General features: G+C 42.8%; 1 protein-coding gene across 1 annotated transcript in view; it reads left to right on the top strand.

Annotated features, from left to right (window-relative positions):
* The window catches only part of PTPRG (protein tyrosine phosphatase, receptor type, G), a gene marked incomplete at its 5' end in the record, with an annotated part of 324,523 nt that overhangs the window by 294,026 nt on the left and 7,285 nt on the right, over positions 1-23,212 (top strand). Inside the window, 12 exons of the mRNA XM_014946781.1 lie at positions 9,305-9,401; positions 11,072-11,154; positions 11,382-11,516; positions 12,042-12,176; positions 12,721-12,893; positions 13,919-14,054; positions 14,402-14,548; positions 16,370-16,463; positions 18,084-18,160; positions 18,587-18,715; positions 20,751-20,897; positions 21,314-21,456. Of these exons, the coding sequence (XP_014802267.1) occupies positions 9,305-9,401; positions 11,072-11,154; positions 11,382-11,516; positions 12,042-12,176; positions 12,721-12,893; positions 13,919-14,054; positions 14,402-14,548; positions 16,370-16,463; positions 18,084-18,160; positions 18,587-18,715; positions 20,751-20,897; positions 21,314-21,456 (1,496 nt within the window). The remainder of the gene's footprint in view (positions 1-9,304; positions 9,402-11,071; positions 11,155-11,381; positions 11,517-12,041; positions 12,177-12,720; positions 12,894-13,918; positions 14,055-14,401; positions 14,549-16,369; positions 16,464-18,083; positions 18,161-18,586; positions 18,716-20,750; positions 20,898-21,313; positions 21,457-23,212) is intronic.

Raw genomic sequence — 23,212 nt, 5'->3', positions numbered from 1 at the left:
ATTTAATTATTCAAAATAATCAGCAACACATCTGTAAACTTGGTCTGGCTTTAAGCAGGCTTTGCTTCAGCTGTCGCAAAATCACTGCTATTAACAAATGTTGGACACCTTCCGCCCGTGTTTTAGCAAAGAAAAACACTGTTTTAATAGCCCTATTTTTTCCCTTCCTCCTGGAGCTCCCTGCTGCGAGTGCCACACCGTGGCAGCCAGTCAGGAGAGATGCTTTGGCAAATTAGTCCTGTTCTGGGGAGTGCGGGGTCCCCTCTGAAGGGAAGTTAAACTCTGCCGACTGCACTGCACATGCCAAATTCTGTTCTCTGTGCTGGCTTAAAATTTGGACCATCTCCTTTGAAGTCACTACAGCTACTCCAGATGTATTTCCCCATAGCTGAGGTCTCAACTTCCTAAAGAGTAAATGAAATCTTCTCCTAGATTAAGAAGGAACAGGAGCAAGACGATTGCAGTCTGGGATAAACCATCCAGCTCTCTTTCATTGCTTATGTTTTGCCCTGCTCACACCTTGTGGGGCTGATTTTCTTCCTTATGGTTCACAGTGATGGGACAGAAGAGTGAAACCCAGGATTTTTCATGGAGCCTGTAGGTAAAATCTTTCTCGAGTGCCTAAACTGACTCAGAGATCGGATTCCCAGTTTTGAGAGTGGCTGAGGGATAGAGGAGCCTGAGGTTACATTTATACAGCAGCTGTTGGAAGTGGCCAGAGGTGTAACTTCTCACATCTGGTCAGATCCAGCCATGGTGTATGTGCTGGAATCATATCTGCCAGCTAGAGTGAAGGCTCAGCTAATGTTTCATGGAGAAACAGTAGGATTCCAGCTGAAACAGAAAATCCAGTGTCACAGGGCTGCTAGCCTTGGGCGGAAAGTACCACAGCCATATTATACCGTCAGGCCTAGGGAACTTCTGAAAAGAGGTATTAGATTCTGCAGTTATATGGGCTTTGTACAAAAAATCTGCTTTTTACATCTAAAAGGAAGAGAGGAGAGGGATGTCAAGGAGATGCTGAAAAATGTGATCAATACTATAGAAAAAAATCAATCTTCCCAAAGATAGCCAGTGCATGGGAATTTTTTAAATGAGAAAAGGATCAAAAAATGTCTTCAGAAGTTTCTGTGGGAGGAGGTTTGATGGTGGAACCTGTGGAAGGAAAGACTAAGCGAGGCACACACATACTCTGCCCAATGTAGAAAATAAACATTCTCCATTTGTTTGTTGCTAGTTTTTGGTGTAAGTCTCTTCCTGGGTTTTTGGCAGCGTGTCGTGGGTTGTATTGAGTTGTTTTTTACATCAAGAAGATTCCTTTGAAAGTAAATTGTGTGAATACTCCCTACTCCTTTTAAAATGAGCTGTAATTACAGCTAAATATTTTGTGAATGTGCTTAGGAAGCGTTTTATGTGCAGAGGAAAAAAGGACTTTGAACTCACAAATCTTTTCTTGGAAAGTACATCCAAAACGAATCCTTATTCCCTTTGGGTAATCACAGTGCAAGTAGCCAGCTTTATTGGCTGGTGATAGCTGAGCTTTCTTGTATATACAGAATTGTTAGGATTCCCTTTGAGTCCTATGAATTTTCAATTTTTGATATAAACTGGAAATATAAGGCCCAATTTAATACTGAACTACAAATAGCTTTTTAAAATAAAGTCTACAATCCTGCATCACCAATGCTGGTCTCTGATACCACTCTTCATATTCCACCTTGGAATTTGTTCAACCACGTACTGAAAGAAGTTAAAGGAGGTTTGTTGGCTTGGTCTCAGGCAGCTCCAACACCCTCTTGTGATGGCACAGGGGGTGAGGTACCACATTTTTACGGGGCAGCGCTGGGGCAGCGTTTAGTGGCAAGACTGAACAGAGATTGAGAGGCTTCCTGAGCCAGAGATTATATCTACTCCTTGTCTAGCCAGAGATTTTCTTGGCATCATTGTGCTTAATAGACTTTGATAGATCTTCCACAAATTTCTAATTGCCTCTTGCACCCTTTTAGACTTCTGCATCCCATGCAAAGCATCCCATGGCAATGAATTATACAATTTGTTCCAAAGGAACGGACTTCCTTTTGCTTTTAACTCATGCCTAATAACTTCTCTTGGTGCCTCGACGTTTTTGCATTACAAAGTACACCCCTGTTCACTTAAGGGCCTCACATGATTCTGCCTGCCTCCCTCATATTCCCCCTTAATCATCAGTTTTCAAATCTGAAGAAGTCTAAACTATTTAAATTGTTTGTTTTAGGAAGCCATTCTCGACTCATGATGACTTGTTCCCTCTGTACATTTTTCTTCCTTTACCATACCCTTTTTGAGACAGGAAGACCAAAACTGTGCACAGTATTTAATGAGTGGGTTTACTGCAGAGTTCTGCAGGAGCAAAGTGATGTTTTCTGTTTGGTTTTCTATTACTTTCCTCCTTCCTAACATACTATTTGTTTTTTAACAACTACTGAGCACTCAGTCGACACCTCCAGAAAACTATCAGCTGAGACCCCAAGGTCTCATCACTGAATGGCAATAGCAAATTGGGAACCTGTCAGTATGTATGTGTAGTTAGGGTTGTTTTTCCCAAGTACATCACTTTGCATTTATCAGCATTGAATTTCATTTGCCGTTTTATCACTCAGTCACTCAGTATTGCGAGATTGTTCTGCTTCCCTTCACAAACAGCTTTTGTTCTAATTATCCTGAATAATTTTGTATCATAAACAGACTTCGTCTCCTCTGCAGTCCATTTATGAATAGAATTGGTCCCCTTAAGGTCCCAGTGGTGGAATCTGAACGCTGACAATTCCTGGGCTCAGAGTCCCACCTTTAACCTGTTGATATAAAAGACGAGTTTTCCTTTTGCTCCAAGACAGATGAGTTCTCTAAGTAATGTTTTCTGAGAGGCCTTTTCACAAGTGTTTTGGAAATCCAGAGATGCTATTCTTTTCCACACTCCTTTTGGACTTCTTCAGAGACCCTCTCCACAGTGTGGTAGAGGCGTTCAGTAGCTCTGCTATTTATTACAGCTTTGCCCCACAGAGAAGTCAGATTTAGCGGGCACAAGTGCCTGAAATCCCTTCTGGATCTCATTTTAAAAACTGATGTCACATTTGTCATCTTCTCTTCCCCTGAATGCGTGACCATATAGGGTGCCCTCCAAATTCTTGTTTCAAAAAGAGTGTGAAGTGCCACCTCCCACAGTAAAGCTTTTCACTCCCTCCCCCTGGCCGGTTACTGGAATAACGCAGTACATTTTTTGAGTAGTCGTGTCCTTTTGCTCTAAGAAAGGAACACTAAGCCGAGAAACCACCCTCCATCCCCAAATCTAACTGTGAATTTTCATAGTATAGTGCAGCATTTGGATTTTTTGAGATCAGACAATTTTATTTCCCTCCTCCCTAGTTCTGGAGTGGGTTGGTCAGTGCTGCTGCGGGAGCGATTAGAGCGGGTGAATGCAATCTCTGCAGACCTCTCCTGCCCGTGGCCGTGTGAGTGTAATGATTCATTGCCAATTTGGAGTCTGAACAGGCTCGCTGAACTTGGAGGCAGGCTGTCTAGCTCCCTCATCACATAAATTGAAAATATCTTTATACTCCAGTGGCACCTTCTTCTAAATGTCCTGAAATGTAAGAAAATAACATAAGTCTATATCTTCAGTGATGTGGCAGGGATTTGCTAACGTTATTCTCATGGTTGCTGCTGTTCGGGGCAGGGGTCAGTAGCTCTTTTTAACCATTGACCTCAGAATGCTATTCTCTAGCGAAGGGCTGCATTGAAGACAGATAACACTGCACTTTGCACATTTCTTGAGACACTAAAACCACTGTGTAGTTGTACTGGCATCCCTTACAGATTAGACACAGCTTACACCAGACACATGCTTATAACTGCACCTACACCAAGGAATTTGGCAGCAGAAAGATGCCATTTCAAAAGCATGCTGCTAGCAGACATTACTGCACTGGGAAATGTTTTATAACCCCGGCCCAAAACTGCCGTAAGTAGAGATATTCTCAGCCTGTGCATTGCTGTACTGAAACCAAAGAGAAGCAGCACTGTGAAGCTGGAGGAGGAGGGATGGCTGCAGAAGAGGGTCTTCCTGGAGTTCTTCGTTCTTATCTCACCACTTGACATACCCTAAGAAAATGGCATTGTGAATTAGGAGATGAAGAGAAACAATAAAGGAAGTTCAGATATATGGGCCTTCTGTTAGTATCCATAGCACCGCAGCCATTCCTGAAGTTTCTGCCTGGAGGCACCACTCGGAGCAGCCATAGCCCCGCACGGGCAATGGGAGGTTTCACTCAGACTCTGACACCTCCCTGCCTGATGAAGGGCAGGATACCACAAGCAAATGGTCCTCCACCATCCTCTTCTCTCGCATTCATTGACATGAATTTTTAGTGCTCTGTTCACCATTCCTCCACTGTTATTCCAGTGTTGAGTCCTTTTAGTTTGTTTATTTTTCCCTTCTTTCGAGGCTGTCCCCAGCTCACTTCTCTCTTGAGTGCCACCAGAGAGTTTATACTAGTGCTAAATTATTGCAAAAATCTACACTATTCCTGTGGGATATCTTCAAATGCTATCTGCCGTCTCTGTTGGTATGCTGTCTTCATGTTTGCTGTGATAAAACAAACAGCAAGAGCTCTACCACAGATTTCTCTAATTTGGGATTAAAATAATAGATCAAAAATTATTTCAGGGGTGAATGAACCAGCTGCTTTCATGCTAAAATATATCACAATAATATCAAAACATAGCTATGGATCTTCTCGAATTTAGTCCTTCAGATTAGGACCCTTGCTTTGTTCGTGATTCCTCCTCATTGCTATTCATAGGCTTTCACAGTTCAGCCCCTGCTAGGACATCAGACTGAAGTAATGGGAAACAACAGCAGCACTGCATAAGGCCAAATCAAGAGACCGAGTTCCTGCTCAGCCACTGTAGCAAAAATTCTTGCTCAGAACCTAATATTGCCAGCAAGACGCTGGAGCAGTTTGATTTTACACTTAAATAGAAATTCTTTGAAGTTCAGAAGAAACTAATCTGTAACTTGTTTCAGGAAGGCAATGAAAATGGGTCGTTAAACCTGGGTGTATCAAATTGCAATTAGCATTAGCATGGACAATATAATTAAAAGGTAAATTAGCCATTATAGCATAGACTAGAACACTTTTTACAGTAACTAACGGTCAATTGAAACCATGTACTTTGGTTTCTTGGGTTGTCAATGATAAGTTGAAAGGACAGAATAAGAGCCTGTATCCATTCATCTTTGGACAGTAATGCGTTCTGCAAAGTTAAACATGAAGAGCAGCGGTGTGCTAGCCAGCTGCTGTTAAAATCGGTGGAGGAGACTAAGCGGGATTAAGGAAAGCCAAAGAAAAGGCTCTAGAGCTGAAAAGTTTGTGGATGAATTATGGATGTGGTGATACGGACGCTATCTGTCCTGCTCCAAGGTGCCAGCAGCAGCTTTGTGCTAATTGGAGAGGAATTTGTTTAGGCTGCAATGAGCAGCCTGGGATCAAACCTGAGCTGGTGGCCTGCCTGCAAACTTAAGTTGTAGTAATAATATAATCGTGGGGATGTTTTAAATGCAAATGAAGGACTTGGTAGCCAGTAAGATTTAGAAATCCCAGGGTGTTCATTGTATAAAGCAATAGAAAATGCTGGGAAAGTTAAATATGTAATATACATAAATGTGGTAAAACGGCATAATTAGGATGTTGACTTTTTGGAACCTTCTCCAGGGTGATATTTATTAACGCTGGGCTGTCCTCTTCTGCCAAAGGGTAAATAATCCCCTGAACAGAGGCACAGATAACAGGCTGCAACTAGTCTTGTCTTCTTGCAGCATTTTGTGCATTGATGAAAGCCAACCACCTTGACTTTAATAACAAAGGAATGTTAACTTATGCCTTACTGTCTGGTGGGGTGAGCCTGTGGTTTAGTAATTTGCTACTAGAATTTGGAGAGATGAACGTAGGAGGGCAAGAGAGCGAGGATACCTGCCCTCTGCTCTCAGCCTGCTCTCTCTGGGTGGCACAGCCAAATGTTGTCAGTGGCCTACACAGAGCTGGAGGATCTCCTCAGGCCCCTTCTCGTTGGACAACTTCAATGTTCCAAAGCATTGGTTGTGTCCTGGACTTGGGGGAAGAGGGGGGGGCTGAAGTCAAAATGGCTTTTCATTGTTCTACGTTGATTTTTAAAAAGAGAAAAATAGTTGAGGTGCATTGGCAAGGGGGAAGCTTTTCTTGAAGGGTCTCCTTTTACTCTGCTTTTGCAGTGTGCAGACACAGGAATCCACCATTATAGCAGCTTTCCAGAGTATTAAAAATCATTTAGAATGTTATGTGTTAAGAAAAGCCAGGGTGATATTTATTAACGCTGGGCTGTCCTCTTCTGCCAAAGGGTAAATAATCCCCTGAACAGAGGCACAGATAACAGGCTGCAACTAGTCTTGTCTTCTTGCAGCATTTTGTGCATTGATGAAAGCCAACCACCTTGACTTTAATAACAAAGGAATGTTAACTTATGCCTTACTGTCTGGTGGGGTGAGCCTGTGGTTTAGTAATTTGCTACTAGAATTTGGAGAGATGAACGTAGGAGGGCAAGAGAGCGAGGATACCTGCCCTCTGCTCTCAGCCTGCTCTCTCTGGGTGGCACAGCCAAATGTTGTCAGTGGCCTACACAGAGCTGGAGGATCTCCTCAGGCCCCTTCTCGTTGGACAACTTCAATGTTCCAAAGCGTTGGTTGTGTCCTGGACTTGGGGGAAGAGGGGGGGCTGAAGTCAAAATGGCTTTTCATTGTTCTACGTTGATTTTTAAAAAGAGAAAAATAGTTGAGGTGCATTGGCAAGGGGGAAGCTTTTCTTGAAGGGTCTCCTTTTACTCTGCTTTTGCAGTGTGCAGACACAGGAATCCACCATTATAGCAGCTTTCCAGAGTATTAAAAATCATTTAGAATGTTATGTGTTAAGAAAAGCCATTTGCAGATGATCAGCTCTCACAGCGTCAGACCTTCTTTTCCCTTGCTGTGTTTTTCACCGTCTTAGCTTAATCTTCCTCTTCTATTAACTTTATATTGGCCAGCTGGGAACATGTACAGTTGAGAAAACAGTCAGCATCAACATAAAAAGGTTAATTAAAATGATTAACCTCACCAACAATTCCCTTATGGAAAAATCCTATAGAATTTAATAGAAAGTGATACATTTACTATGTAGTATTTAAACTGTCAGAGAAAATTCCTTAGCAGGGAGGTAATTCCCTATTAAATTCTATAACTTTTTAGAGTATTCTCCACAGAACCTTTTTGGATTCATCTGTATTAAATTCTACAGCATTTGGCATAAATGTTTCAGTGCTAATAACTTCTAAAGAGAATTTTGTAGTGATGCAGGGATGTAGGGTTTGACATGAGGTTTTTCAGAAGGAGGGGGGTACTTCTTAGGAGTGACCCAGCATGGTGCAGCAGCAATGTTATATGATTTCTAAATGCAAAGAGAAAGGTAAAAGGAAATTACATTAAATCAACCTAACATGTAAGTAATGCTGCTTTTCCAGTTATGACTTAGGCTGAACTGATCCTGCCCATTGTGTAATCACAAGTCCCTTGCTTACTGGAGCTGACAGGCAGAATTAGGGGAGGCACACACTTTAATGTATTTTTTTATTTCTGCAATAGAAATGGAACTATGAAAATTCTATTAGGGCCAGCTGAGAGTTTTGCTTGATTCCTCTTTGTCTTTGCTCATCTCATCTCCCAGAATGTAGTGTGTTTCTCCCTATGCAGATGGGGAGGGAGAGAGAGAAGCAATTGTTATTTGGGAGTGTCATGTGGATATAAAAGCTATAAAATGTTCAAGGTTTTAGTATACTTTGCACTTTTAAAATGTAAATGCTGGGGAAGATAGCAAAATTGCTATGCAAGTCCTTTGTGAAATGTCTGCATAATGCTGAACTCTGTTACATCTGCTGTTTGTATAGCATTTCTCTTGATAATTTTTCTCTGTCACTTAGCTCGTGATCTTTGTAGCAGCTGTGAGCTCCTAATGACTTTCCCTCTTAGGCAGGTTCTATACTGTTATTTTTAAAGCCTGAAGTACAAAGTAATTTGGCACTTCCCCACATATCCTTGGGGAAAATTGGTTCTGTTTGGTGTGATTTCTGGGACTTGCAAAAGATTTGAATAAATATAGTTTCTTCCATAACTTTGTAAACTCCGAACATTGATATATTTTTCAAAAACGTGTTTTTGAACGAAGAACATTTATGCTAGTGATAATAGAGGTTTCACTTTTTCACAAAGGTTGTGGTTAAATAGATACTCAAAAAATATATCTCTTGGAGGTGGTATCACACGAGAGTTTTAGTGATTCATTTTGCAAGACAGTCTCTGAAGTGTGTAACTCACTAGGACAGTCTGGCCAAGGGGAATAGCTGCTTTTTTCTAGGGTCAAAGAAAAGACCCTCCTTTGCCCCATTTCAATAGCCCTGTATTTTGTTGTTAGACAGTGTAAGAAATAGGTTATGAAGTAAAAATATCAATGGGAATTAGGTATTAGCATAGGTATTATTAGCCTACAGCCTCAATTAGACAGAAACCTGCTTCTTTAGCTTCATAAACACCTTGGCAAGCCTGGCTTCTTTCTGCTTTGTAAGTGTATATATACATGGGTACAACCTTTTATCTTTTTCACTATATTGCAGGCTGTTAATCAGTGTCCAAACAGTGGTATTTAAAGCACCCGCTGTTACCTTCAGAGATCTATTTTATTTATATTTTATAAAAGGCATCTCTCTGCAGAGAACTAACAAAAGGTCAGTGCCAAACTTAAATGTCAGAAACCCTGTTTTGAGAGGTTATAAGCAGATAAGTTGTCCAGCGGTCAAAGGCTTCTGTTGAAGTGGTTTTTCAAGCATCGTTTCTTGCACTGCACTGGCCACTCTTGCCTTTGAGGGACTCTGTCTTCCCTTCCCAAGAGGGAACAGAGTGGGGCATCACAGGAGATGCGGTCCAGAAGACGGATGGACTGCTGGTCAGAGGGGACCGTCAGCCATCAGGGTGCCCAAAGTGCATTTGTCACCAAGTCTGTGGAAAGGAGCATCATGATGCACCAAGGAGCTAATGCAACTCGGTCAAAGCATGTTTCATAAGGACAATTCTGAAGGACTTTGCGTTCAATCTAGCAATTGAGATATAGATATTTTATACATGGTTTCTGGAAGCTGTTGCAAAAAGAGATAAAGCTTAAATTATTTGGACTGACACATTTTCCATTTGAATAATTTTCATGCCTAGGAAGTGCAGCGCTGTACGGCCGACATGAACATCACTGCAGAGCATTCCAACCACCCCGACAACAAGCACAAGAACAGATACATCAACATCCTAGCCTGTAAGTAACCACGATGAATCAACCTGAAAAGGCACTCTCCTCCCTCAGAGTGTCTGTGTGGGACCAGAAAAGGCATGTGGCTTCAAGTTACATTGTGGCACAGTAATTAATAAGCATGTAAAACTATGGCCAGGAGATCATTTCCCTACTAAAGGTAGTGGACCTTGTGACTTCTCTGGGACCAGGATTCCACACCAGCTTTTGCTTTAAAATATTTTGCAGTTGGTGTTCCAAGTGTAGTTTTAGAAGTATCACTTTGGTATGAAATTTTGTGGAGGAATAACTGGGATAAATTGATGATCAGAGGTCTTCTGCCTTCTAATGTCTGAAAAATGGCCTAAGGGAAGTGCGTGGTGGAGCAAAGAGTTTTATTGATGATCCTTGGGATTCTCTTATAATCCCAAAGGTGTTAAATCTTACAGAATGTATCTGCTGTATTTCAAACTGCTTCAGCTGTGTGTATGACTTGGACAAACAGTGATCTTTTTAGCACAGTGCAGGCTTTGCCTGTATTCCTCTGAGAACTGCAAATCTGGACTCTGCTCTAGAATGCAAATTATTGCAGGTCCGGGATGGAAGTGCGGTAACTTTTTCCATATCATTCTCTGTTGTAGAACGAAGGGCAGATACAAGAGTCACTGTGGTTTAGGAACAAAGATGGAGAGCTGCTGATAAGAAGTTCACAATGTTCATAAACATTGCAATAAATCTTGAATATTTTTGATGGCACAAGAAGGAAATGGGTGTCTCTAACAGATTCTCAGAAGTATAATCAAGGTGCCGGCTGAGGACAAATTCCCAGACCTGTAAAAGACTTGCTGTATGGCCTTGGGCAAGGGGATTTATTGTGGTTGTCCCAACTGTGATTGTAGACATAGATGTCTGGTCCCTCTAGGCACAGAGAAAAAAAGTACCATTGGAGGAGAATTGGAGCAGGCATTCCAGTCCTCCAGATTGCCCCTGGAGGAACCTCCTTCTCCACTGGTGCTCAAGGAAGGCAACTGAAACCAAATTCTTCTTCATGCTTAAAGTTAGCCAGCATGTCTCATCTCTGCATGTGTTGGAAGGGCCACCCAGCCCAATGCTGCTGCCTCGGAGCAGGAGGAGGACAGCAGTCTTTTTCTGATTCAAGCTAGAAGTCAAGCATTTGGGTGGAAGAAAAAGAGGAGCGAAAGAGCATGACCTAAAGTCTATCCTCTTGGTGTGATGACGAGGGTGGTGAAGGGGTGAGGACATTCACTCAGCTCCCAGAGCCAGCAGAGCTGTCTGAGCCCAGCACCCAGTGGAGAATAATGAGCTAAGATGCTGAACCAGGCAAAGGCAGCTTTGGTGCCTGTGAGAGCTGAGCCAGTGTCTCTGCATGGTGCCCCACAGCTTTGGCTCTGAATCACACTCCACTCCACGACGTGGATAATCCTAGAGATCGTGCTCCTGAGGCTCCAGTTTCCTTCAAATAGAATCTGTCCCAGCACAAGCCACGTACTTTTAAGGGATGTGAAGCCTGAGGACGTGCTACCATGAACAGATGACCAAAACCAGATAGTCCCACCTCCCCCTTGATTCCAATCCGAGGCCAATTTGTTTCATGTATTAATAAGGGAAATGGGATGCTTACCTGCAGTTCTGCACCATATTTCATTAATGCTTCTCTGCTGTTTTTTATTCTGCAGATGATCACAGCAGGGTGAAGCTAAGGCCTTTACCAGGAAAAGATTCTAAGCACAGTGACTACATTAATGCTAATTATGTTGATGTAAGTCGTTTGAATTGTTTTTTCTTCCTTAACTCTGAATCCTTCCACAAGGAGGAAATATTGCTACTTGTGAAGTGGTTGTGTTTTCCAATTTCACCTGATAATTTTGCTACAAATTCCTCGCTATTCTGAATGAGGAAGGCACCTTTCTTTGTTACCTTTAAAATATTAATATGTCTGCCATGATATTGCTTTCATCTCACTTGGTATTATGGTTTTCTTTGAAGGGTTACAACAAAGCAAAAGCCTACATTGCTACCCAGGGACCTTTAAAGTCTACCTTTGAAGATTTCTGGAGGATGATTTGGGAACAAAATACTGGAATCATTGTCATGATCACAAACCTTGTTGAAAAAGGAAGAGTAAGAGATTTTCTAACTTGTTACCCGTTGCTCCTCACCACCTCCCCAAACCATGTGGGCAGAATTTGGTTTGAAATGGTTGGGGATGATATATCTTGATGTATATTGAGTCACCATCCCTGGATGTGTTTAAGGGACGTTTAGATGTGGTACTGAGGGATCTGGTGTAGGGGAGGACTTTGTAGAGTAGGGTAGATGGTTGGACTCGATGATCCCAAGGGTCTCTTCCAACCTGAATGATTCTATGATTCTATGATAATAGATAACTAACAGTCTCTTCCAACCTGAATGATTCTATGATAATAGATAACTAACGTAACGAAGGGTTATATAGCTAGCCATGATTTTACTTTTTTAAAATGCTGTCAACACAAATGTAAAGAAACAGCTCAAACCCTCAGCCAACTCACATAACGAAGGGTTATATAGCTAGCCATGATTTTACTTTTTTAAAATGCTGTCAACACAAATGTAAAGAAACAGCTCAAACCCTCAGCCAACTCACCCAGCTCTGTCTTTGCTCAGAGAAAATGCGATCAGTACTGGCCGTCGGAGAACAGCGAGGAGTATGGCAACATCATCGTCACGCTGAAGAGCACAAATGTCCACGCCTGCTACACTGTGCGCCGCTTCACCGTCAGGAACACAAAGATGAAAAAGGCGAGTAAAGCCTTCCCTGTTCTCATCCAGGTGCCTTCTGGTTTGTGTTGGGTGCAAGGCACACAGGTGCAAAACTCAGCGTTTGCACAGGCAACTTGGAGTAGCACTGTGCGCCGCTTCACCGTCAGGAACACAAAGATGAAAAAGGCGAGTAAAGCCTTCCCTGTTCTCATCCAGGTGCCTTCTGGTTTGTGTTGGATGCAAGGCACACAGGTGCAAAACTCAGCATTTGCACAGGCAACTTGGAGTAGCAGGTGGATGGGAAATAAGTAAGCAAAGCTGGGATTACAAGAAACCTGCTGAAAGGTTTAGCTGGTATTTCTTGTTCTCAAGTTCACTGCTGCTTTGGTGTCACAGTTATTGCTGTTGATACCTGTTCCCACGTGTATTTTTCCTTGAACTCTGTCTCCATCTAGCAGGAGGCAGAGCTGCAGAAGATTTCTTCCATTTGAGCCCAGCACTTTTTCAGCTGAGCGAGCCAGTGGGATTGGGTGTATTTCCATGCTTCTCTTCCCTAATTGTTTTCTTCTTTCTGGGCACGCAGGGTCAGAAGGGCAACCCCAAAGGGCGTCAGAACGAGAGGACGGTTATTCAGTATCACTACACGCAGTGGCCTGACATGGGTGTGCCAGAGTACGCTCTGCCCGTGCTCACCTTCGTCAGGAGATCCTCCGCAGCCAGAACCCCGGACATGGGACCAGTGGTGGTGCACTGCAGGTAGGATGGGTGTGAGGAACTACTCCATGGCAAGCATACCTACTGCATGGCAGGTGCTCTTACACACCAGCTGAGACAAACGCCCTAAGTTATTAACACAGAAGGAGTGTGCCAGCCCAATGGAGCGTAGATAGACGTGAACTTGCTTTGCCTACATCTTCAGAGAGCTCCAATGCAAAAGCTTCCCAGTTGCATTAGCGAAATCCTGTGCCATGATACCGAGCTGCTGGGCACTGCACTGGTGTGGTTGTACAGTTCCTTGTTCATAGGCTGTTTGTAGCCTGCACGTTCAGTGAGCGGGCAGGGCACGGTTACCTCTGCTGGCAACCCACCATGTGAATGCGTGGACACATGGGCATGGAATAGCCACTGAACCACATTCATGTTCACCAGCGCTTGCAGTCAAGAGAGGATTTCCTTTAAATGAGTTAAGGGATGTGACCTTCATCACTGTGTGTGAGGGGGCTGTACAGCACCATAGTGAAGAGGAGAGGATGATGGGGGTTAGAGCTCCTTCCAGAGCAGAAACTAAGAAGCTCTGAACAGTTCCCCTCTCCTTCTGTGTTGGGCCCAGGAACACCCTTCTTCCCTTCAAGGAGTCCTGCCTCCACAGGATTAGTCCTCTCTTACATCTTGCCATAGTGCTGGTTCCATTGGCATTTCCAGAGCAGGATTATAGCTCCGCTGTGCAGCTTAAGCCTTACCTCAAGGCTGAAGCCAACCAGGGCAGCCCCACAGTCTGGAGCAACCTTGGTGGTCCAGGATAGCAGCCGTTTGCAGAGGGTGGATCTCTATGTGGCTTCTTGTAGCCAACACCAACAGCAGTGGAGACGTGTCAAATCATGAAATATACACATGGTAAAGTTACCAGAAAACCAGAATATTTTGTTTAGAAACTTTCAGGGTTGAGGCTAAATGGAAATGAAAGTCTGTGAACAAGAATATTTGCTTAGTTCTGTTCTGCTGTTGTGAAAATTTGATTTGTTCCAACTGTCTTACGTGGGTTTCTCTTATGTCTTCTATAGTGCTGGTGTTGGCAGAACTGGTACCTACATTGTGATAGACAGTATGCTGCAACAGATAAAAGACAAAAGCACAGTTAATGTCCTGGGTTTCCTGAAACATATCAGGACACAGCGCAACTACCTCGTCCAGACAGAGGTAAAGACTGCAGTGGAGTTGAATTTAAAGCTATGTTCTTTTTTTTTGTTGTTGTAATCAAAAAGAAAATTGATTTTTCAGTTATGTCCCTGTAAAAATTTAATATATTGCCAGGCATTTCTTGCACTGAAATGTCTCTCTTTTCCTAGGCCAGAAACTTCAGAATTCGCTTTTGACTTATTCAGAGTTGTACGTGCTGCACTTGTAAATGTTTATTCTGGATTTGGCAGTATTTACATGGGTGGCTTGTCTTGCACACCCTTTCCTTTAGTGTGCTCTACCCCTCAGTTAAAGCCAGCTGTTTAGTTTATTCCAAGTGCCTACGTGACATGCTGTTATTTTTCTAGGAGCAGTACATTTTTATTCATGATGCCTTGTTGGAAGCCATCCTTGGGAAGGAGACTGAAGTATCTGCAAACCAGCTGCATAGTTATGTTAACAGCATCCTCATACCTGGCATAGGAGGGAAGACAAGACTAGAAAAACAGTTCAAGGTAAGCCTTATCACTGCCATCCAGAGGGACTTAATTTCCCTACTCTCTTTCGTACGGCCTGTCATCACTGTCAGTTGTCATAGATAAGCAACCAAACCTTAACACTTGATTAGCACAGCACAGCATCATGAGAAGTTTGGTCCTCAACAGTCTTAGCTGCACTGCTGGAAATCAGCATTAATGCACTTGAAGTCAGAGGTGAGAAGAGGGTCATGGACACTGATTTGGAGTGTGCGGCCCATCCCCTTTTCCCAAGGGGGCTGGGATGTTCCTGAGTCTACTGAGGGTAGACCTCCATGGCTGGAGGTCTTCCTCCAAACTGTGGCTCTCATGCGTTTATATGGAGAAAGGCAGGAAACAGAGTTCTTAGCACCACCTACTATTTCAGCACTGTATATAAAGAATTAAAAATGTTTTAAGAGCAGGAAACACAATATACCTTCCTCGTTGCTAATAACTGTGCTTGCTGCTTTTCCCTGCTATGTCATAGCTGATTTCATCCTGGCCAAAATAAACTTTGCCCAGATCTCCTATTTGAAACCTAAGATTTTTCTGATTGCATTTTACTAGAAAGCATTTTAAAATATTCTGTGAGACTATGTATCATAAGAAAATTATATGTGACATCTGTTTTCACAGCTAAACTCACTCAGTTAATAACTACCTAAGGAACTGAAACTGTTAAATTATACCAGGTGCTAAGCTATTCAAAAAGCGAACAGGCTTTTCTCTGAATTCACTTGTAGAAATCTCAGTACTTCTCCATCAGTCAAGACATTCCAGATGCTTAATTACTAAATTAAAGAAACAAGCGCGAGTGCGCACACATGCACACAAAATACAGTGGAGAAAAAGATTTCTTATTTTAAAAAAAGTGTTGCACTTTTACAAACAGTGTTAAATTACATATATTAAGACGTTTTCTGATGACTTGTGGCAAAAATTCAAAAACTAAGTGCCATTTATTATTTTCTCTGGCAAGGTTGCATGGGTATTTAGAAACCCCCGTAACTTCTAATGGGGCTTGTGCCAGTACATAGATAAGTTGAGTGCTGTCTTGTCCATTTGAAACTGGGACGTGACCAGCAGCAATTATTAAATCTTTCTCTTGTTTCTGCTGCTACCGTAGAGCTGACAGAAAATAACTTGCAGTCATGCCCTGGTACCGTATTTTACATTCAACCATCTTAGAGTAAAATTGCGCTGAGTAGTAAGTGGCTGGTGCAGGAGACGAAAACCCCACCTTCATCCTCCTACTCTGGCAGAGTTTCCCCATAAACTGGGGGAATATTCAAACACAAATCTGCCTCACTGGCTTTTCATTGTGCCTCATAAGCAGCCCAGAGAAAGTAACCCATGGCCTTGGACCTCAGATGCTGGTGTGGTGGGTTCCCCAAAGGCCTGGCAGAAAAAGACATCCTGCAGGAATGTTCCGGCTTTTGTTTTAGAAGAAAACATAAAAGTTTTGTTGTTCTTTTATTTTGCTGGCTTTTCTTCCTTGCGACCTGCTTCTGACTGAACATATCTGCACTTCTTTGAAATATATTCTCAAAGATAACTAAACGTAGTGTTCTGTGAAAATACATTTTGATGGAACTTCATTTTCAGGATGTCTCGAAGCCAAGAGCTGCAGAGATCTTTTTATCCATTAAACATGTTGTATGAAAAGGATGATTTCCATTGGCATCTTGAGTACTTTAAACAAGTTTAACAATGCAGTTTATTCTTCTACTGATGCATCTTTGCGGGAGTTGGCAAAGAAACCTCCTCTCTTCATTTAGAGTGCTGTGAGGACTGACTTACTACTTTATTCTCTTTCAGCTGGTTACACAGTGTAATGCAAAATACGTGGAATGCTTCAGTGCTCAGAAGGACTGCAACAAAGAGAAGAACAGGAACTCATCAGTCGTGCCGTGTAAGATCACATCTTCGGTTTGATTACTGCCTGGCATAACTTTCTGTACTGAATTCTCCCGGTGTTATGCATGAAAAAGCATCGCCACTAGGAAGGAGAAATGTAATCTTTTGTTCAGACCAACCTGTCTTGTCTTTCAGAATTACCCTGATGAAACTGAACAAAAGAAAATAGTTACAGTGTCAGCCAGATATACTGTCCAAGTGAAACGTTAATTTGAAGTGCTTAAGAATTTGAATAATTAGGTAGGGGATATATCTGTGGAATACTGGGAGAATTACTTTGATACTGCTCCCAGCTCAGGTGAGATCTCCCAGTGTGATTGGCACAAGTTGTTTGTAATTCACCGACTACACTCAATTTCTGCGTGTGAGCCTTCCTTAGATTGAAGGTATTTAGTGCCCGAGGACGCGGTTTCAGAGTCATTAATGCTTCACATCTCATCAATGCTTATCAATATCTAAAGGGCAGGTGTCAATAGGATGGGATTAGACTCTTTTCAGTGGTGCCCAGCGACAGGACAAAGGGCAACGGGCACAAACTGGAACATGGGAAATTCCATCTCAACATAAGGGGAAAATTCTTTACTTTGGGGGTGTCAGAGCACTAGAAGAGGCAGCCCAGAGGGGCTGTGGAGTCTCCTCTGGAGATATTCCAACCCCCCTCGGATGTGTTCCTGTCCAACCTGCTCCAGGTGACCCTGCTTTGGCAGGGAGTTGGACTGGGTGATCTCTGAAGGTCCCTTCCAACCATTCTGTGATTCACAGGGAATCTGTGCACAGTTGCCAAGCAGTACGAATTTGCACCGGACCAAGCATGGGCACAACATCGTTCCCATCACATTACCCAGAGTACAGGACATAGGGACAGATGGTAGCCAAGCTAGCACAAAGTAATAATGGCACAGATGCAGTCCATCATGAAGTTTGTTAATAAAAAGGGAAGTCATTAGGATATATCTTTAAAAAATGTGAATGGGGCAGAAATAGTTTATACAACTTTTCACTTTCTGTCATGTCGATGCAGTGATTTCAGTTTGGCACTCGGGGCCTGTCAGTTGGTTTGAGGATGTTGTTGAACCCAGCCCTCAAACACAGAGGAGTGTAGACGTGCTGAAGAACACGCACACACGCTTCTGGGTGGTTCCCCATAGGGAAGGGGTTTGTCTCTGGAGGTTCTCTCACCCTCCAGCTGGGAGGAGTGAGTGATGGTGGTGCTGCGGAGTGGTAAGGAAAACAAAATAAATCAGCTTGGGTTTGTGTGCTGCTGGAGACAAATGGAACACTACAGTCAAGAATTACCTGAAATCCCCTGTTATCACTGCATATACTGTTATTTGGTAATTCAGCCTGCTGTGAAAATCTTTGCTATAGTAAAATTTGATTCTTGAAATTACTTTGTCCTTGTGGGAATATTGTGCAACATTCTCTTTTATATCCTGTGTTAGCAGGCAATGCTTTAACGTAGTTAAAGTGCTGGCCTGCTCCTGCGGGAGAGGGGAGCTGAACACTGTTTGGTTTGTTAACGTCGGAGAAATTCTTACTTTCTGCATTGTGCCATGACCAGACTTTGATCTTTTTTCTTTTTTTTTTTTTCTCTCTGTTTTTTCTAATCTTATAGCTGAGCGTGCTAGAGTGGGCTTGGCACCGCTGCCTGGAATGAAGGGAACAGATTACATTAATGCCTCTTATATCATGGTGAGGAAGCCAACACCTAATTACAAAGTAAAATCAATTCTAAGGTGCTAAATACCAGATGCCTATAATTGTCTTAATTCTGTATGTAATGGCTGTGTATTAACAGATGAGATTTTAACACCTTCCCCATAATGTAAAGCTATTAAATGTGTTTTATTAAAGATTGTTGCCTAAAAAAATTAAATACAAGATGCATTTAGATGGAATGTGTATTTCCATGAGATACAGTCAAATAAATACTGGGATTTAGAATAAATGAAAACAACAGGGACTGCAGAATGGAAATGGAGTTATAAAATTATAGCCTGTGTGAAAATATTGTGGAATAAAATGAAATAGGGTCATTACGTGTCCCCAAAGATGAAATTAATGCTTTAAAAGCATTGAAGGCAGTAAGTAACTGTGTGGTTTGTTTTGCTGCAAAAGGGCTACTACAGGAGCAACGAGTTCATCATAACCCAACATCCGCTGCCACATACAACTAAAGATTTCTGGCGAATGATCTGGGATCACAACGCACAGATCATCGTCATGCTGCCAGACAACCAGAGCCTGGTGAGTTCAACGCGTCCCTCCCTGCGCGGTGCCACCGTAGGGTCACTTCGTTACGTGCTATCGCCATTTTCTGGTTGAAAGCAAAGCCAATTTTTGAGCCACTATCTCAAACTTTGCCATAATCTTGTAAGAAAAAGACAAATTCTGAGACGTGGGGTGTGGTGTTTCGCTCTCCCCTTCTGCACTCACCCTCGGGAAGGACATCCTGAGCTGGATGGACCGCAATGCTCACAGCCAGCACATCACAGAATCTTCTAGGTTGGAAAGGACCTTAAAGATCACCTTGTCCAACCGTCAACCTAACTGACAAAAATAGACACCCACACAACAAACAAGAAGCATCACCATCACTAAACCATACCTCCCAGCATCAACCCGTCTTTTGAACACCTCCAGGGATGGTGCCTCAACCACCTCCCTGGGCAGCCCATTCCAATGTCTGATAACCCTTTCAGTGAAAAAATTTTTCCTAATATCCAGCCTGAACCTCCCCTGGCGTAACTTGAGGCCATTTCCTCTCGTCCTGTCACCTGTGACTTGAGAGAAGTGACCGACCCCCACCTCTCTACACCCTCCTTTCAGGGAGTTGTAGAGAGCAATAAGGTCTCCCCTCAGCCTCCTGCAGGCTGAATAACCCCAGCTCCCTCAGCCTCTCCTCATAAGACTCCTTGTCACAGGAGATGACAACTGCGAAGGTCCTGGGGGGCTGCAGGGTGGAAGGAGCTGAGGTGACTGGTTGGGCAGGGCCATGGGTAAAGGCTTTGGGAAGGGCAGAAATAGGAAGCAGGGACAGTAGGATAGCTGCTTGTTTGCCTGGGGACTTAAGGCTCAGGCCATGCAAGACTATGTCTGCTCAAGGATACAAATGCTATTTTTGATGAAAGTAAAAAGCAAACATGTATGTTAATTTAAGTGGAAATAATGAGACACAGAGAGAGAGAGAAAAAGCAGGCACAGGTGAAGTGCTAATCGCTCCTTTCAGATTTACTAGCACGTCTCAAGAGGGCGCGTTGAAAAGGATTAAGAACTAAATGGTTCGTTTTTTCATGCACGCATCACTGGGGTGAATAGACGATTGTAGCTGAGAGTGGAAGAGAAACCACCTTCATTACAGCAGGAAAATAGCAGTCATGAGGGGCTACTAAAGAGGCAGCAGTCGATACGCTTCCTGTGCGCGGCGCGATGAGAGGGATTGCAGGCACTGCACGGCGGAGAGCGCTCCGAGAGATCCGATCGAATCAGAAAGCACTAATGAAATGAAAGTGTGTCAGGTGGAAATGAAGAGGCTGATCTTGTCTTTACAAGTACATGAAACAGCTCTGGAGAACAATAGTGATTAAAGGGTAAAGGAAGAATGCTGGACTCGGCCACATCTTTTGCCAAGGACACCTGGTCCCTGCTTTCATTCACCTTTACCATTCCCAGGGTGGAGGTTGGCCATCGGGGCAGTAGCATCTGTGCATGGACTCAGTGTTCTGCGTGGGTTGTTGGCTGACAAGGAGGTTTTTGCGAGGCTAAGAGTATTTGGGTTTCTTCCATAATTCTCACTCCTTTCCTCGCTCCTAAAAATTCAAGCCCTTCATAAGTTTTCATCAGTCTTCTACCTTGACCTGATCCACAGACCCTCAGTTTCAGATTACACCACAATAAACACAAATTAAAAATAATAAGCAATTAATTTTTAAAGGTCAATGAGTTTTTTCTAAACAGATATCTGTCTTTCATGCAAAACTGTGTAGGCAGGAGGTAAGAAGGCCTGGGATACAATAGAAAGGTTAAGTATGAGTGAGATAAGATAACCATTTCCCTGTGAAACCAATTAAGAAGCAGACGTTACCTGTTTGGACACATGAAGGAAGGATCTGGCAGGCTTACTGCCTGCTGTAATGGTAAATCTGGTTTAGACAGAAATGGTTTTTAAAGGTCAGCTGCTGATCATCTCTATTTATCAAACCAATTTTTTGATCCACTGGATTTTTGAGTCACACACAAGGTATCTGAAAGGCTGCAGTAGTGTGTTGTTTCATTCCTCTAGGCAGAAGATGAGTTTGTGTACTGGCCAAGTCGCGAGGAATCCATGAACTGTGAGGCCTTTACTGTGACCCTTATCAGCAAAGACAGACTGTGCCTCTCTAACGAAGAGCAAATTATCATCCATGACTTTATCCTTGAAGCTACCCAGGTAAAATAAACCTCCAAATGGCTTGGCTTTTCATCAAAATGTTACTGATGTCAATTTAAATATAGAAAAAGAGGAGTTCAGAAACAGTTTTGAAAAGGATTTGCTTGTAAATGCACATGCATGCGTGTTGCTCACAGGGGAAATGTATTTTTGTTGGCTCCTCTCCCTCTCATATCTTCTACTTCCAGGTAGATTCCTCTAGCTAGTGAGACTGTAGTATTAATTATTTGTCTAATAATTGACTGTAGTATTAATTATTTGTCTAGAGCTGCATGTGTTTCTTCTTCTTTCTATATAAACTCTTTGGAAAAAGAAGGTATCTCTTCAGTTTGTAGTGAGACTCTTCTCTCTTTCTACCTGGAGTGGATAAATGTGACAGTAAAGTAGCTAATGCCCAGGCTGTTTTTTCCTTGCAGGATGACTACGTTCTGGAAGTCCGCCACTTTCAGTGTCCTAAATGGCCAAACCCAGATGCTCCCATTAGCAGCACCTTTGAACTTATCAATGTAATCAAGGAAGAGGCCTTAACAAGGGATGGCCCCACCATAGTTCATGATGAGTATGTCATCTCTTTTCTTCCATTTATGTGCAAGTTGTACAAGGAGTTACTCAACTACAGGACATTTGCTAGGACTGATGTCCATTCTTGCATGGAGCGGGTGGGGTTTAGTGGTCTAGAGAACAGGATCAGAATATTTAAACCTCCGGGGATGAGTTTTCAGTTGGCATCTGAGGGTAAATATGTTTTGGTTGGTGTAGTTTTCATGTTGGTCACAATCTGAGGTGGACTCAGAAAGTGAGGCCGTATTTGCTTTGTAAGCATTTTGGGTTGTTCTGCACTTGAAAGTATCTCAAGCAAATCCTACAACCTGTTTCAGAGCCCAGCAGAGCCCTGTTTTACATAAGGCTCTAAGCAGCCCAATATGGGCTTATGGAAACCAGTTTCAGAACAGCCCTGAGCTCCTGTCTAACAGCTCAGGTTTAATGTGCTATGTAAGACAGAACAAGCTTGGCTCTGCAGCAGAAGTACCTTGTGACAAAGGACCCAGGTTTTCTGAGAGCAGATTGATTTTTCCTACTCCTGTTTCCCCAAAAACACTCCAAGGGGCCCATATGGTACCAAGATGGGAGGGAAGGAACCTGCTAACATGGGGCCACCATGCCCCAACGCTCATCTCTTCTGTAGTGCAATGGCGAGCGTTGTCTTGCCAGGTAGGCTTGAATGTCCAGTTATACAGGGTGCTAAATATTGCATTGCATACATTAGGGAGCTGCAAAATACCATTATAGTGAAGCTGGAGCCTGGGTCTAACAGGATCTCTTTGGAGGGTCTGTTTCCTGGCAGACAGACCGCTTCCTGGAGTCATTCTGCTGTTAAAATCCCAATTTCTGACACTGCTTAAACTGCTCCTAGAGCGAAGACCAAGGCAGCATAAACGCCTGAGATACCTGCACCCCCCTGCAGTAGAGTCCGTTAGACTTTTTGTCATTGCTACAAAACAGAATTGGTGGGAAGGTCTTGGAAATCTTCACCTTTTGTGCAAAAACGTTATTACTGTGCTCTGGTATGTCCGTGGGCAGATCAGCCTCTGTGCTGGTGTGCGGTTGCACGTGGGTATCACGGCTGCTGAAAGGGCTTTCCCTTCACACCAGGGTGTTGCTGCTGCAACAGGTTTTTCCCAACAGGCTCCTTCAAAAGGTGCCTTGGGCTGCAGCAGGTAGTTTTTCTCCCAGCGTTCTCCTGCCTCCCTAGTGCACAGTGTAAGCTCTGCTGCCTTTTGCTGGCACTGATTAATTCCAGGCTGGGTTTAATATTCATGCTTTGGGTAGTCTGAAGCGAGGTTTTGCTACTCTTGCAGTATTTAAGATTATGTTTTACAAAATTAGAACCATTATTGATTTGGGCATTTCATGCTAGACCAAAAAAAATAAATAAATCAAAATCGCATTCCTAACAGTGCTGAGTCATTCTTTCTGTAAATTGCTTTTTTGGTTTATTTGTCATATTCAATGATTTTATTTTTATGCCTAATACATAATGTGGATTCTGCTTTTCATTGGAGCCTAAGCAAATGTAGCTGAAAATGAAAATTTCCCTTTACTACATGCAACAGCTATATCACATAATCCACTAATAATTAGAACTGAAGATTAATTCCAAATATATGAATTTGCAGATACTAAATGCATGTGGTATTTAGGAAGTACATGGTGGGATGAACTTGATAACAAGATTTCAAAGTTCAGAAATTCCAAATCAATACAGTTGCAAAGATTTTTAAATATAACTTCCCATATGTAGGCGACTAGATAAA

This window comes from Calidris pugnax, unplaced genomic scaffold (genome assembly GCF_001431845.1).
Source record: "Calidris pugnax isolate Ruff unplaced genomic scaffold, ASM143184v1 scaffold81, whole genome shotgun sequence".
Lineage (NCBI taxonomy): Eukaryota > Metazoa > Chordata > Aves > Charadriiformes > Scolopacidae > Calidris > Calidris pugnax.
Note: the sequence above shows the minus strand (reverse complement) of the source record. Positions and strands in the feature narration are given on the sequence as shown.